Raw genomic sequence first — 14,217 nt, forward strand, 5'->3', positions numbered from 1 at the left:
TTTAATTCCTTCCTGGTTGGGCGTGTGGCATCCGGTGGCCTTTTTATTATTATGATATCTTCACAATATCTATACTTAGATAGATAACTTGCCTTTTCTTTTTCCCTTGACCAAATTCAATTTCACGCAGCGGTCTTTCTTTTTGTGAAATTCTGTAGCTATATCTCAGCCTCGTATATTATTTACCCATGGAAGCAATCCATATGATATTCACTATATATTTCCTATATATTTCATGACCTCACATATATAACTTCTCAGGACGGAGTAATTAAGAACAGGTGTGTTCGAGACGTTTGGATGGGCAGATTAGTCGTATCGTATCGTAAACATGCGTTTCAAGGCACCAAAACCCTGCCCGTATAGTGCGTATCAGATGCGTACACCTTCTACCTTCACCCGCCCTTCCTCAGGGTCCTTTCTTGGCATCGCCAGCCAAACAACCAACCGTCGACTCCAACCTATTCTTACTTCAACCACTTGAGCCATCAACGACGTAACATATATCTTCGCAAGAACTCAGCCTCTACCAGCCTCTACCAGCCTCCCTCTCTTCACCTGAATAATAGCGTCCCGCTTGTCGACTGCTACGTTCCAACCCCTGTCACGTCTGTCTCCCCTTTTAATTTGACAGCTGACGCAGGCGCTGCTATTCAGAACCTCCTCATTCTCTCCACTTTGAATGTTTGCCAAGTTTGGATAACTACTTCGAGAGTGGTGTCTTTTCTCCTTTATTTTAATTTATTTATTTGCTCTATATTTGCTCTTCGGCTTCCTGACGACAACTTTTCCGGCGCTCTGTTGATTATCCCACGTCCTCCCCCCGGCTGTGACGGACCGATTTGGCAACCCTGTTTTCTACGAACCCGCAGATCACCAGACCAAACCCCCTTTAAATCTTCCCCCTTCAACTGCGGCAAAACCAAACAGAATTATTAATTCTTCTGGCCGATTGAACCGGCTGGGTAATTTCAGTTCTTGCACAGCGGAATAGGATTTGCCCGTTGAACCGAACTTGACACTCAGATAAGGATATATCCCTAAGGGATAGGTGATAGTGGAGTTCCAGAAAAGACATCATGGGATTCGTGGGGATCTATACTGCGGTGTATGATTATACACCACAGGCGGAAAATGAACTGGAGATCAACGAAGGGGATTTGTTGTATGTGCTAGACAAGAATTCAGAGGACGATTGGTGGAAGGCGAAGAAGAAGGCGGCGGAGGAAGATGAGGAGGAACCGGTTGGTTTGGTTCCAAACAATTATGTTGAAGAGGTAAATGATGGATTTTCACCCCGTGCTCTATTGGTTTTTGGGGGCCTTCTTGTTTTAAAATGGTTGGGAGTGGGATATTCACCTCTCACCCTACTTAAAACGGATATCCATCAGGATGAGCGATGAGATGAATGTCGAGGATATTAAATGAGCTAACCATGTTATTTACTATAGGCACGGCCGACTCACAAAGCCAAATCCCTTTACGATTATGCACGCCAAACTGATGAGGAGGTATCCTTTGCGGAGGAAGTTGAACTGCTTGTCTACGATGCCTCAGACCCGGACTGGACCCTTGTAGGCATTAACAATGACTTCGGCTTTGCACCGGCCAATTATATTGAGATAACGGAAGATCTTACGGACGACAAAGCCTCTCCTGCTGCTCCCGCTCCTCCTTCACTCCCTGCGCGATCGGCTGACACTGAGTCTGAGGGAGTGCCAACCCCGGGATCCCCTTCCAGCGTCGATGCAGGTCCGGCTGCTGCTATAGCTGGAATCCTCCACAAAGCGCAGCCGTCAATATCTTCTGAGCAACCACATTCCATTAGGCCTTCTCTGGCCGTATCTCACCCTCCGCAACCACACCGTCAGCCAATGTATACCCCAGAAGAATCTGACGGAGAAGATTCTGTCCCACCACCCGCCCTTCCACGACGTCCTCCATCAGGTCAAATATCCACACCCGTGCAGCTTCCTTCTCCACGTGAACTATCTCCACCGCGTCGTTCGCGATATTCTTCGCATATGGAGGATGCATCTCCTGGCATCCAGTCATCCCCGCCCTATAGATCTGGAGAGTTTCATTCTGATCATCAGTCTGTGGTTTCTCCATCTGGGTACCGTCTATATAACATTAGTGAAATGGTTTCCGTAATGGGAAAACGGAAGAAGATGCCCACAACGCTGGGAATAAATATCAATACCGGAACCATTTTTATATCTCCGGAGAAATCGGTAGATGGACCCCATCAGGAGTGGACTGCTGATAAGTTAACACATTATTCTATCGAAGGAAAACACGTATTTATGGACCTTATCCGGCCTAGCAAGAGCGTTGATTTCCATGCCGGGGCGAAGGATACAGCGATCGAAATTGTTTCCGCGCTAGGTGAAATAGCAGGGGGATACAAAGCCGAAGGCCTAAGAGAAGTAATTGCGGCCGGTGTTGGAGGTGCTCGGAAAAAGGGTCAGGTATTATATGATTTTATGGCTCAGGGAGATGATGAAGTCACCGTTGCTGTGGGCGATGAAGTTATCATACTGGATGACACCAAATCAGACGAGTGGTGGATGGTTAGGCGCTTGAAAAACGGCAAAGAAGGGGTCGTTCCCAGCAGCTACGTTGAGCTCACCGGAACGATGACGGCAGATGAACCGAGCAGGAAAGGCACTAACGCAGGACTTTCCTCTATTGAGCAGAACCGACTTGAGGAATCACGGCTGACGATGGAATCGGCACGGAAGTCAAAGAGTCATATTTCTAGTGACTCGCGCAGCGGAGAGGTAGGCCCAGGCATCGAACTTCCGGAGAGAGGTAGTAGTTTGTTTCCCAGAGAAAGCAATAATGACAATAGTTCACAGCGGCAGAAACGTGATAGCAAGTTGAAACCAAGTAAGTCATTTTTCGCTTTCCTCCACGCATCGTTCTTTACCTTCTGCTTAGAATGATGCTCATAATGTAAGGCAATATTTTAGAACCTGATCCCACGAAAACGCGGAAGTGGACTGATAGATCTGGTGCTTTCACTGTCGTTGCGGAATTTATCGGTCTTGCGGATGGTAAAATCCACCTTCATAAGCAGAATGGCGTGAAAATCGCCGTCCCGGTATCGAAGATGTCTGTCGAAGACATTGAATACGTGGAGAGAGCCACTGGCCAATCGCTTGACGAGGACAAGCCGCTTTCCGACATTCGACGACGAAGCCGCCTTCGCGACACCGGAAAAGTTGGTGCAAGTGTAAAGCCATCCGATTATGACTGGTTTGACTTTTTCTTGAAGGCTGGAGTCGGGCCCCATCAATGCGAACGTTATGCACAGAATTTCACCAAAGATTCTATGGACGAGAGTATATTACCTGATATTACGATGGAGACACTGAGAACCCTAGGTTTGAAGGAGGGTGATATTTTGCGAGTCATGAAATATCTTGACAACCTTTTTAATCGGGCTGGCAAATCCAAAGTGGTCAGTTTCGGAGGAGAAGAGGTCATAGGCAACGGCGAGGAAGGGGCGGGCGGGCTCTTTTCCGGTCCCAGGGGAACTCTCCGGAATAATACTCGCAAGGGACGGCCTGCTCCACCTGTCCAGACTAGCGATGTTGTGGATCCCAAGGCATTCGAAGCTAAAAGTGACGTTGGAAAAGATGGATTGCCTGCAAGAGGCTCCCAGGCTACCAGTCCGTCGGCGGATAAGGGTATCCAAGGATTTGAAGACAGTGCATGGGAGATTAAACATCCCAAACAGCCCTCTACCTCTGCTGCACCAACAACTACCCCGGCTACTACTGCTCCCACAACGGCAACTCCTGCAATACAACCTCAACCAGCACCTCCTGTAGGGGCAATGGCAGACTTATCTCTTCTCTCTACTCCCCTACAACCAACAAAGGCAAATCCACCCCCACCCCCTCAACCACAACCTTCTCAGCTTCCGATTACCCCACCCCCTCCTCAAATTCAACAGCCACAGCAGCCACAGCAAACTGGTGCAAACCCGACTTTCTTTGCTCAGCTACCCGTGCCACAGCAGCAACAAGCCCAAATTACCGGCTATGTTCCACAGCAACAGCCAATGCCCCCAAGGCAACGGCCACAACCGCCAGCCATGGCAAATCAAGGATCATCCCTTCTTCCTCCCCCGCCAGACCGGCCCCTCTCAGCACCTCAACGCCTGCCACCAAACAGCGCTTTTGGCCCACCTCCTTTGCAGCCCCAGCTGACGGGAGTTCCAGCATCTGGTCCGAGCATTGCTCCTCCTGGTTATAGCCTTGCAGAACTTAATCAGCAACGGTTCCAAGCTCAATTCAGCCAGCAACAGCAATTACAACCCCAACAAACTGGCATCGGGCCGTTCGGAAATCAAATGCCCTCTCAACAGATCGGGCTAATGCCACCTCAACAACAACAACAACAGCAGCAGCAGCAGCAGCAGCAATTTGGCTTCCAATCTCCTCAACCGTTTATGAACAGACCCCAGCAACAAGGATTCCAGTCGCAACTTGCGCCCCAGCAAACTGGATTGGCAGGTTTTCAACAGCAGCCACCACAACAGCTTCCTCTGCAGACTGGGATCAATGCCACTCTCCCCCCGCCAATACAGCCACAGCGTACTGGCGTGAACGGGTATGGTAGCAATACCAATTTTACTCCTTCACCGCCCTCCATTCCTCCCTTCCCGCAACAGCCCACTATTACACCGCTGCAACCGCAAAAGACTGGACCGCCACCCCCTGTTCGTTTCGGCGTGCAAAAGGATGCGAAGAAGCTGACGCCACAGCCGACAGGGCTCAAGGCGAATCTCTCGCAAGCTAGTAAGTTGATATCAGATTTTCATTTGTTGTGTCGTATCCATAAGATATATGGTATGATTCATTATGATTTGGTTTTTGCTAATTTGCAAAATTTTTGTTTTCTTTTTCTAGCGCCGTCCAATCCGTTTGGATTTTAACTCCAGAGTCCAGGGCCTCCAATATATATAATGCTATGTTTGTGTTTTCAAAATCTTCACTTCTGTCTGGCCGATGGAGGATAATCACTAGCGTCTGTTCACTGTTCCATTCATTCAATATCCACCGTTAACCATCATTCCTTATGAACCAAATTTGTTTGCTAGTTAAACTGGTCTCCTGTTTCTTTTTGCGCTCCACTTTTCATATATATACCGTACTCTTCTTCGCATAATTCTTAGAAGATAACTTAATTAGGTTGACATATGCTTTTCGCATTGGAATGCCTTGTTTTCCCTCTTTCCCTTTCCCCGCCCCCCTCCTTTTGTTCTTCTGTTTCTTTGGCCTGCATCATCATCATTGGTACATTATTTATACTTAGCTCTCGCGTTGTTTGTAAGTCTCCTGGTTCCGTGCATGCCTCCTCATGTGCGTTTCCGCTCTTTTATCTTCTCGTGTCATCTACGTTTAACCTATTTTAGCTTTTTGAGTGTTTTTCTCTTTGTATTCCCCCTTATATAATTTTTCTTTCTTTCTTTCTTTCTTTCTTTTTTTTTTTTTTTTTTTTTTGGAATACAGATGAAGCGCAGCTAGATATGTAGTTTTGAAGTTGAGAGACTTTTGTTAATCTCTTTTACAGATTCTCCTTTTTAGTTTTCTCGCAGTGGAGTCACTTACTTTTTGGGTTAGTGATTCGTTTCAACTTGTCTGGCTGGCTACAATACCTTTCTTTTTGTCCTGCACAGTTTCGCCTGCGGGATATATAAATTATGTCTGTTTTATACTATTTCCTGCACCATCCAAGTTTCTTATTTCGTTTCACTTCTTGTGGTATACGTCGCTCCAATTATCTGTAAATGGCGACGTCTACTTTCCAACAGATTGTTTTCAAATCTATGAGATTTGGCCAGCAGCCAAATGTATATTCTGAAGTGATGTAAGATACCTCCATCTCACTAATTATGGTTAGTTTAAGAATGTTTGAGGCATTAGCTTTTTATTTTCGCGCCTTAAGCATATGAAATGGGGGGCTCATAACGAGTTCTGCACTTGAGGCTATCGAAATGACCTGGCTACCTTTCGATTGGCAGCTATTGGGTCTAGATTCGCAAAAACTGATCACATCTTTTTGACTTCTCAGAAATGGCCGATGGGTGCCGTACGGGCATAGAAGAGCATCGTCCTGGGGGGCCCTGCTTCTTGCTCTCAAGAATAACGATAACGCCTCCTTCGACTCATTTCTTCAAAAACGAGGCGGACAATCAAATCCAGAACCGCTCCCAAAACATCTACTCTACCTAATCTTCCGCGTTTTTTATTTGCTTTGCTTTTGCGTTTCCTTAAGCGTTAACTACGCACTGGCTTTCGACCTTACGGAAAATCTGATTCTGCGGACCACAGGTGGAAATGGCAACATTTTGGCATGTGAAAATTAAATGGAATGAATTGAGATAATGCCACCTAGATAAAGTAACGTGAACCGAGCATATTCGATATAAATGAAGTGAGAATAAGGGGAAAGCGGATCAAAAAACGAATGGGAAACAGACCCAGCAGAAGAAGGTTTAATATTGTAGGAATGAATGGCGACGCCGATGATGATAAATGTATCAAAAGCTGGAGCCATGACAAAGGAGGGGTGAGAACCGAACATGCCCAACGATGCTAATAAAATTGAGGGATGAGATGAGTAGGAGAGGCAAGTAATATGGTAGGTACGGGGATAGGAAATTCGTAACACTGGTAGATAAGCGACGTAAGCAGCAAAATTGGTCAAAATATATAGATGAAAATGCCGCACATGAATAAGCGAGTTCCAAGAACTCCACCAGCCCCCCTCTAGATAACGATTATTCCCGCAAAAAAACAGAAATTCAAAGGAAACTAAAAAGTTAAGAGTGAAAATCCACAATGCGCACACAAACCCAGATACTCGCTGAGCCAGAAGTTAAGAGTGACAAAGTCATGAAATTTTAATCGACCATCCTGTACACCAAATCTGACGCCAACTCTCCCAGCGAATCCAGCAAATCCCTAAAGCCCAAATGCGATGTATCCACCGATTCCATACCAGTCAACGAAGGCGCCACCGGCTCGTAGCTCACCAGTTCCCGCACTTTACATGCAGCATAATGCGTGACCAGTTTTCGCAGCTCATTCTGCCTGTGTGCTGTCGGATTCGGGCCCGTCAGCGTGAAGACGGGGTCATCACGTGTTGTCCTGGTAAAAGCGAAGTGCAATAGCTGGATGACTGCTGCAGCACTAGAAGGGCCTAGATTGTCCGTCGTTGCGGAGAGCGGGAAGGATATTAGGTCGCGATGCAGTTTCTGAAGGGTAAGTTGGGCGAGGGTTGGGATTTGGAAGCGGGTAGCGAAGACATATATCTTGGCGTGGAAAAGGAGGTAGGGGATGGGTTCAGTGCCAGAAACGGCTATGCCGTAGCCTGGTGTGTTGCGGGAGAGAGGGGAGGGAAGGGCCATGCCACCGGACGCAGATTGGTGGTGGATGTATTGTAGGGAGGCGAATTTCGCCCCAGAGACCCAGGCCGTGGGATTTAGGGGAAATGAAGGATCTTTGGGAGGCAGAGTCGAGTTTGGGCATTTCAGGCTTAGGGGTCGCTTCGAAGTTGAACCAGTCGGGCGCGGCAGAGACGGCTTCTGAGGGGGGTATACAAGGATTTGGCGCTGCTGTATCGTCAAGATTGGTGGGATCTACTGCTCTTGCTGCTGCTGCTGCTGCTGCTGCTGCTGGTGGTGTTTGTTGTGCTAATTCTGCAATTGGTGGAGGTGTTCTTGGTGGGGTCAGATTTGCTGCTGGAACTTCGTCGAGACCCTGAGCACCCTTTGCAGCCCCTCCTTTCTGCTTCTTCTTCCCTCCTTTCACCCTTTTGCCTTTGCTAGACTCTTGATTTACATCATCATCTTGTTCTTCCTCCACCTTTTCCTCTCCTCCTTCTGCTGCCCCTTCACGTTCCTCACCTCCGTCTCCTGCAGTTATCTGCAGCTCCTCACCCGGCTGCGGAGTGGCTGGCGGAGAGGGCGCAGGGGGACGAGTAGGGGTAGCTAATGGTGAAGCCAACCCTGCAGCCCCTTCGCTTCCCCCACGTCCAATCAAAGTTGCTTTGGGATTTGGAACAGTGTAGTCACCGGTGTACGCATACTCGCAGAACCCGACGAAGGTCTCGACATCTTCCTCCTCCAGGACCGCGATGCGATGTCGTGACTCGCGCGTGTGACCATTGTTCATCAATTCATCGAGCCGCTGAGAGACATGTTTGGCAAGACCAGACTGGATGGTAAGTTTTGTGTGTTCCGGCCCAACGAGGAACGTGAAGGAGGGCGAAAGAACAATGCTGTTGTGTCCAATAATGGAGAAAAGTGATGGGTCAGCGGGAAGTCTGTCATTGCAGTGTGGATCGTCTTGTTAAAACCCGCTTGAGCGCGTGTAGCTGAGACATAAATGACACTGAGAAGTGCGTATAAATGGATTCGAAGGGGTGCCAGAAGCCTCCATCTGCAGTGTGCATGTGTACTACACATACATGTCTTCAACGTACCTATGGAAATCCGGAACAGGAACTGCTGCCATCCCGATCTTAAATGCAACAAATAAATGTAAAATAAGAATCAAAACCGATATTCCTGTTCATAAAATACAAAACTTCCTTATTTTCCCGCTATCAGGGAAGGGAAGGAAGAAAATAAATTTTTTTTTTTTTTTTAAAAAAAAAAATCAATCTAAAACAACTTCTACAAAGATAGAATGAGCAAGGGTTTGAGAACCATAAGCTGCCTTTGTTGTCAATAAACAATATATCACAACGAGGACAAGTTGCCTCTTCTTTGGCTAGCGCAACGACGTTTTTCATAAAGGAACAGCATGCGTGATGGTTGTTATGCCCAGCTAGACTATTTATTTGGTAGCTGGCTTACACGGGCGCTCCAAACTGTAGGATATGCAAACATCGTGTGCCCGAGACAACGGTTACCTGCATCCACTCTTGGTGCATCCGGAGAGGGCAGTTGATACAAGAGCGGGACCGGCTCGGAAGCAGGGCAACCAGTTAACTCGCTGTCGTGGCAGAACATAAACTGACCTCAGCTACGATGGGCACTCAATGGCGCTGGACCCCTGATAAAAACTTGGGTAGAAATGAATGAGTGCAGGTGAGTGAGGCCATCTTGAGCGGTCAAGGCGGGACAGGAGAGTCAGTCACTCCGCTGAGAGACTGGATTCAGAATATCTGCAATCAGTGAAAAAAAAAAAAAAAAAAAGAGGGCTGGAGACTGTGTTCCAAGGACCATTTGGAGTCCCTGTTCTTCGGGGCACAACCTTGTGCAGAGAGGTGCAACGGACTGCTCGACGTCATCAATAATCAACCAACCAGTCTGGGATGGCCTTGGAAGAACGCTAACCACGCCCTACCGATGCCATTCGAATGACGGCTACGTGGTATTTCCAGGAGCAAGAAGGAGATGCAGCGGAACGCGGCCTTAAAAACTCTGGCTGCAGCGGCTAGTTAACATGCGAGCGAGTTGCTGATGCTGAGGGGGGTTGAGATGTTTCGTGTCGGCTAACACCACTAGTTACAGGTCACGTGCTACACAGTATTTTCACCGCCAGTTACTCAGTTTTGGAGTATTTATTTCTCTGCTACTGTCCTCTATTGCGTGTGGCTCATCAAAGGTATTTCCAGCATATGAAACTATCATCTCTGGTGTCGCCCTCCGGCGGGGGTGTTCTATGTTCGTATTGGAAGGAAAAAGCGAGCCCAGTCTATAACTACGGGGGTACGCAGAACAACGCGCGAGGGCGTGCTCGCCTCCGCCCCCCTACATTGGTGTTATCTAGACGAGTACCTGGGCAAAAAGGGCGGCAGCCTATACTCAACTACTTGGACAAAAGGACGGGGGGCAAAATGGGCAGCAGTTCTATACTCAACTAAACTACTTGGACAAAAACCCCAATTCCCAGAGGGATCACCTGATCTCTGCTATCATTTGGCAACTTGGGGTTCCAAAGTTGCAGTCGATTTAGAATTTTCACTGGCGGTTGAGAGCACCGAATCAGAGGCCGTGGTTCGGCATCTTTACTAAACCTTACCTACCCTTGGGTCCGGGTGGCTGGTCTTTGGTTGGATACTCGGACTAGACGACGTCATAACTTCCAGGAACAATGTTTATTTTCATCAGCTCTTTTAGTTTGGGATGGACGGTTTTCCTCGTTAAGAACTTCTGGCATCAACAAAGAGAAGAAATGGCATTTCAAGCATAGAAATATTTCAACCCATCGATCGAGGATGGAATGTTCTTAACGAGGAAAAGTGTCCATCCCCGATCGATAGGTTGAAATATTTCTATGCTTGAAATGCCATTTCTTCTCTTTGTTGATGCCAGAAGTTCTGTCTTTCTGCAAAGTCGATAAAAACCAATTCTCCTTGTATTCAAACCCTCAAAAACTACCAGAGTGTGGATTTCGCACAGTATGCTGAATGATGTTCTTCTCCCCCCTCTCCCTTCTTATCCCCAAAAGTCCGAGATATTCATCCAGGTTTTATCTAGTTTTCTTATCTCAGGACTTGGGGATAAAGTGAGTTACCGCTGTTCAGTCCTTTTTCATGTTGTATTTGGTGATAATGTTAGAATTAATTAAAACACATTAATGAAACAAACAGTAAATGAGGTGCTTGATTTTAATTGCAAAGAATTTGAATGTGGGTCTCATAGCCTGATAAGACTCCCATCAAAATGCCAGAGATCTTTGATGTACTGAAAATGGATTCCCTTATATGATGAGACGACACAGCCACAGACCGTCCTTTGGGTTTGTATACACAAGACACACACAGTCTTCAGGTTTTGAACGTTATAATCTCTAAATTTTTTTTTTTCTTTCTCGCTATCCTTATTCTTCTCCTTTGATCTCTATTTCCCTTCCTTTCTTATTGTTCTTAAAGTTATTACCCTTCTCAAATCAGGAAATAATACTTTGTCATCAGGACATATCATCCCATGATGAAGCCCCGGCATAGACATTTCTCCCTGTGACGCTCACCCTGCCTGGTGTTCTATATGTATTCTAGTTATCTACACAGGAGTCTACGACTGTCGTCTGCGGGTCGAACCTCACTGTCCCCTCTGGAAGGGGAATTAACTCGCGTTGGCGAAACCAAACCAACCAACAAGCCCTCATTGACGAAGCAAAAAGAGGCCTAGCAATGTCCTGGCGATCGAAACTGACTGTCCTACGGCGACACATTATTGTCTTCCTTATTATCACCTTCATCGTTATCTCTCTCTGCTATCTGCATATAACCTCTAACCAGAGCTTCTCACACGCCCTGCGGACCACAGGGAGATTCACCCTCTCATTTTCAAAAATTTCCCAAACTAGCTCCATCTCCCAGCAAACAGAAGAGAGTTCAGAAGAGGAACCATGGCCCTCGTTCCAGCCACCTCCAGATCCCCTGCCCACACCAGACTATCGTCCCGGAGTGCCCAAACCCCCTGGATCCAACTACTCCAGAGCCCTAATCATACCCCGCTTGAAGTCCGAGTTCGTGAGCTGGATCTCTGAGCTCAAGGATGTAGAGCCCTTCGTCTACGTCGTCGACGACCCCTCCTCATCTGTCCACTCGCCCATCAACAAGGGCCACGAAGTAATGGTCTATCTCACCTACCTCATCGACAACTACGACAACCTCCCAGACATCATGATATTCATGCACTCCCACCGCAAGTCTTGGCATAACGAAGAGCTCCTGGACTTCGACGCCGTCTTGCACGTCAACAGCTTGAGCAACGAGCACGTCACCCGCCAAGGATACGTGAACCTGCGCTGCCACTGGCAGCCCGGCTGCCCGGACTGGATGCATCCCCGGGACACGTTGGAAGACGCCATTAAGCAGGAGCAGATTTTCATCTCGAGGTCCTGGGAAGAGCTCTTTCCACGCGTGGAGTTGCCCCAGGTCCTTTCGCAGCCGTGCTGTGCACAGTTTGCTCTCACGCGCGAGCGGGCACGAGCTATCCCGCGGTCCCGATACGTGTTCTTCCGCGACTGGATGTTGCGCACGGAGCTGAGTGATTTCATCTCGGGACGTGTGTGGGAGTATCTATGGCAGGTGGTCTTTGCAGGGCAGCACGTCCTATGCCCAGCAGAGCACGTGTGCTACTGCGATGCATACGGTTTGTGTTTTGGCGGCGTCCCCGGCTTGGATCGGTACAAAGATCTGGTGAGACAAAAGAGTGAAAAGGAGATGGAACTGGACAAGTTGTGGAAGGAAATGGGTGGTGTTAAAGGGGCGATGAAGGAGGATAACCTCACCCAAGAGATGGTGGACAGGGTAAGGGCCTTGGGGGGAGAGATCAGGGGGATGAAGAAGGAAATAGCGGAGGTGGTTGAGCTGGCGAAGGAGAGGGGGAAGGATCCACGGGTACGTGCCGAGGAGGCTGGCAGGATGTGGAAGGAAGGGGATGGGTTTTAAGAAACGTGTGAAAATGCGGGAAAGGGAAAACACGGAGTCGACTCGACTCGACTCGACTCGACTCGACAGTTACCTCCTATCCCGCACTCCGCTTCGCCGCAGGTTTGGTCTTCAGAAGAGCCGGGGAAGACTCTGCCTGGATTCATCCTCCAATCCCCAATCATCGACGTGGATTCCAGCATATATCCGCCGTCCGCTGCTCCCTCCGTTAATACACGCTCGACGGTGCCTGGCCCCGCGCAAAGAATCGTGAACGGTGAAAGGGGATACAAACCAGCCAGCATGTTTCTAGGGGCTGTCAACAGCGAAGATACGTTTTGAATTGGGGCCTCTTAAATGTTTGATATCCACAATTGTTTCGCAGAGATCGGATCAGATATCTGTTCTGTGCTGTGGATAATACAATGGCTGGTTGGGTTTTCGGTTTCTGGCATCTGTGGAGAAAGAAATATTTGTTTCTTTTTTCCATGCCTGTATATGTATATATATATATATATATATATATATACATATGGATTGGTGAATGGATTGGTTGCTGCATGACCTGGAATAGTGAGCAGCCTCTTCCCGCCATCTCTGGGAATAGAGTTTCATGAATTTTTTTATCGACTAGCAGCGGTCTCACTTCGGTCGGATAAATGGCTAGCTCGATTATCTATACACACCACATGCAGTAAAACAAACTACCCAGACAACTTGTGCCCAACAGATAGAGCTGATTAGCCAGATAGTTTTCCTCAAAACGTTTCCTCTCTAGACTAGTTACCCTGTGAATTAATTAGTTGCTTAGACTGTTGTTGAAGCTCCCAATTGTCGTTCCAGTCTGGGTAAAATAAAAAATTTAAATAAACTACCTAACGTAACCAAGTATCCCCTTCGCCCGTAAATGTTTGCCAGAATTAGCGTGGTTTCAGTTGGTGTAAAATATGAACACGGAGTTGGAATGGCTTGGCCAATAGAATCCCCATATGTTGTATTATCTATCTGTTGGCATATTCCCAACCCAGGAACCTTATTCCTTCACCACACGAAACACGTTAACCGTTGTTCTCAGCTTCTTCCAAGCTCTTTACCTGGCTAACCCATGGAATTCCATCTACCACCCAGACATTGGAACTCATGTAGGAAGAGGCTCCTATCAGGAAAGAAGCTGGTAAATCCCTAGTCTGTTAATGCAATGTATATTCATTCCACTGACTAGGTTCTAAAACCCCTCAACAACGCAAGCGGGAGCTGGAAGAAGTCATAGCTGATATGCCACTTTTGAAACCAGTTAAAAATGGACTGCTATGAAGCCTATATACTGAGCTCCTATTCTCAATCCACCCCTTGGTTCCTGATATCAACAGCCCCTATGCTCTATTCAGTCTCTATATCCCAGAGAAAGACTTTCAAAGCTCTCTCCAATTCAAACCCAATGCCTACGCCCAAATTCAAATGGAAAAGGAGCCAGATAAACATGCTAGATACTGGAAATCAACTCCTGCTGCTGAGATCAATGTCTTCTTTGACATATTAAAAAATATGGGACATCATTTCCATATGCCATGATGTAGATTTGAGCAGCCTAAAAGACATATTCATATGTCTGACCCTCAGCGGTCTCAAAAGGAAAGGAATGATGGTATAAGCTTGGACCTTTGGTCTCTAGCTCTCATACTGCTTGTACTAATACTCCTGGTTTCAATCTTTTTTCTTTGGATGAGATGAATGATTCGCATCTTGGGTAGAAGCCTACACATCTATGCGGGGGATTCAAATTCGGTATCAATATCCACAGGAAATTCC

General features: G+C 47.3%; 3 protein-coding genes across 3 annotated transcripts; 2 read left to right on the forward strand and 1 right to left on the reverse strand.

Annotated features, from left to right (window-relative positions):
• Positions 1 to 1,079: 1,079 nt before the first annotated feature.
• Positions 1,080 to 4,948, forward strand: PADG_02475 (uncharacterized protein; the record flags this gene model as incomplete). The annotated part of the gene is made up of 4 exons (XM_010760171.1): positions 1,080 to 1,277; positions 1,452 to 2,892; positions 2,976 to 4,811; positions 4,923 to 4,948. The coding sequence occupies 4 exons, from the start codon at positions 1,080 to 1,082 to the stop codon at positions 4,946 to 4,948; spliced, it is 3,501 nt and encodes a 1,166-aa protein (XP_010758473.1).
• Positions 4,949 to 6,919: 1,971 nt separating this feature from the next.
• Positions 6,920 to 8,534, reverse strand: PADG_02476 (uncharacterized protein; the record flags this gene model as incomplete). Its single annotated transcript, XM_010759703.1, has 3 exons — positions 6,920 to 7,633; positions 7,662 to 8,343; positions 8,503 to 8,534. The coding sequence occupies 3 exons, from the start codon at positions 8,532 to 8,534 to the stop codon at positions 6,920 to 6,922; spliced, it is 1,428 nt and encodes a 475-aa protein (XP_010758005.1).
• Positions 8,535 to 11,163: 2,629 nt separating this feature from the next.
• On the forward strand, positions 11,164 to 12,429 carry PADG_02478 (uncharacterized protein; the record flags this gene model as incomplete). Its single annotated transcript, XM_010760172.1, has 1 exon — positions 11,164 to 12,429. One exon carries the CDS (start codon positions 11,164 to 11,166, stop codon positions 12,427 to 12,429), a length of 1,266 nt encoding a protein of 421 aa, XP_010758474.1.
• Between the last annotated feature and the right edge of the window lie 1,788 nt (positions 12,430 to 14,217).

Source organism: Paracoccidioides brasiliensis (genome assembly GCF_000150735.1).
Source record: "Paracoccidioides brasiliensis Pb18 unplaced genomic scaffold supercont2.3, whole genome shotgun sequence".
NCBI classification, from domain to species: Eukaryota; Fungi; Ascomycota; class Eurotiomycetes; order Onygenales; family Ajellomycetaceae; genus Paracoccidioides; species Paracoccidioides brasiliensis.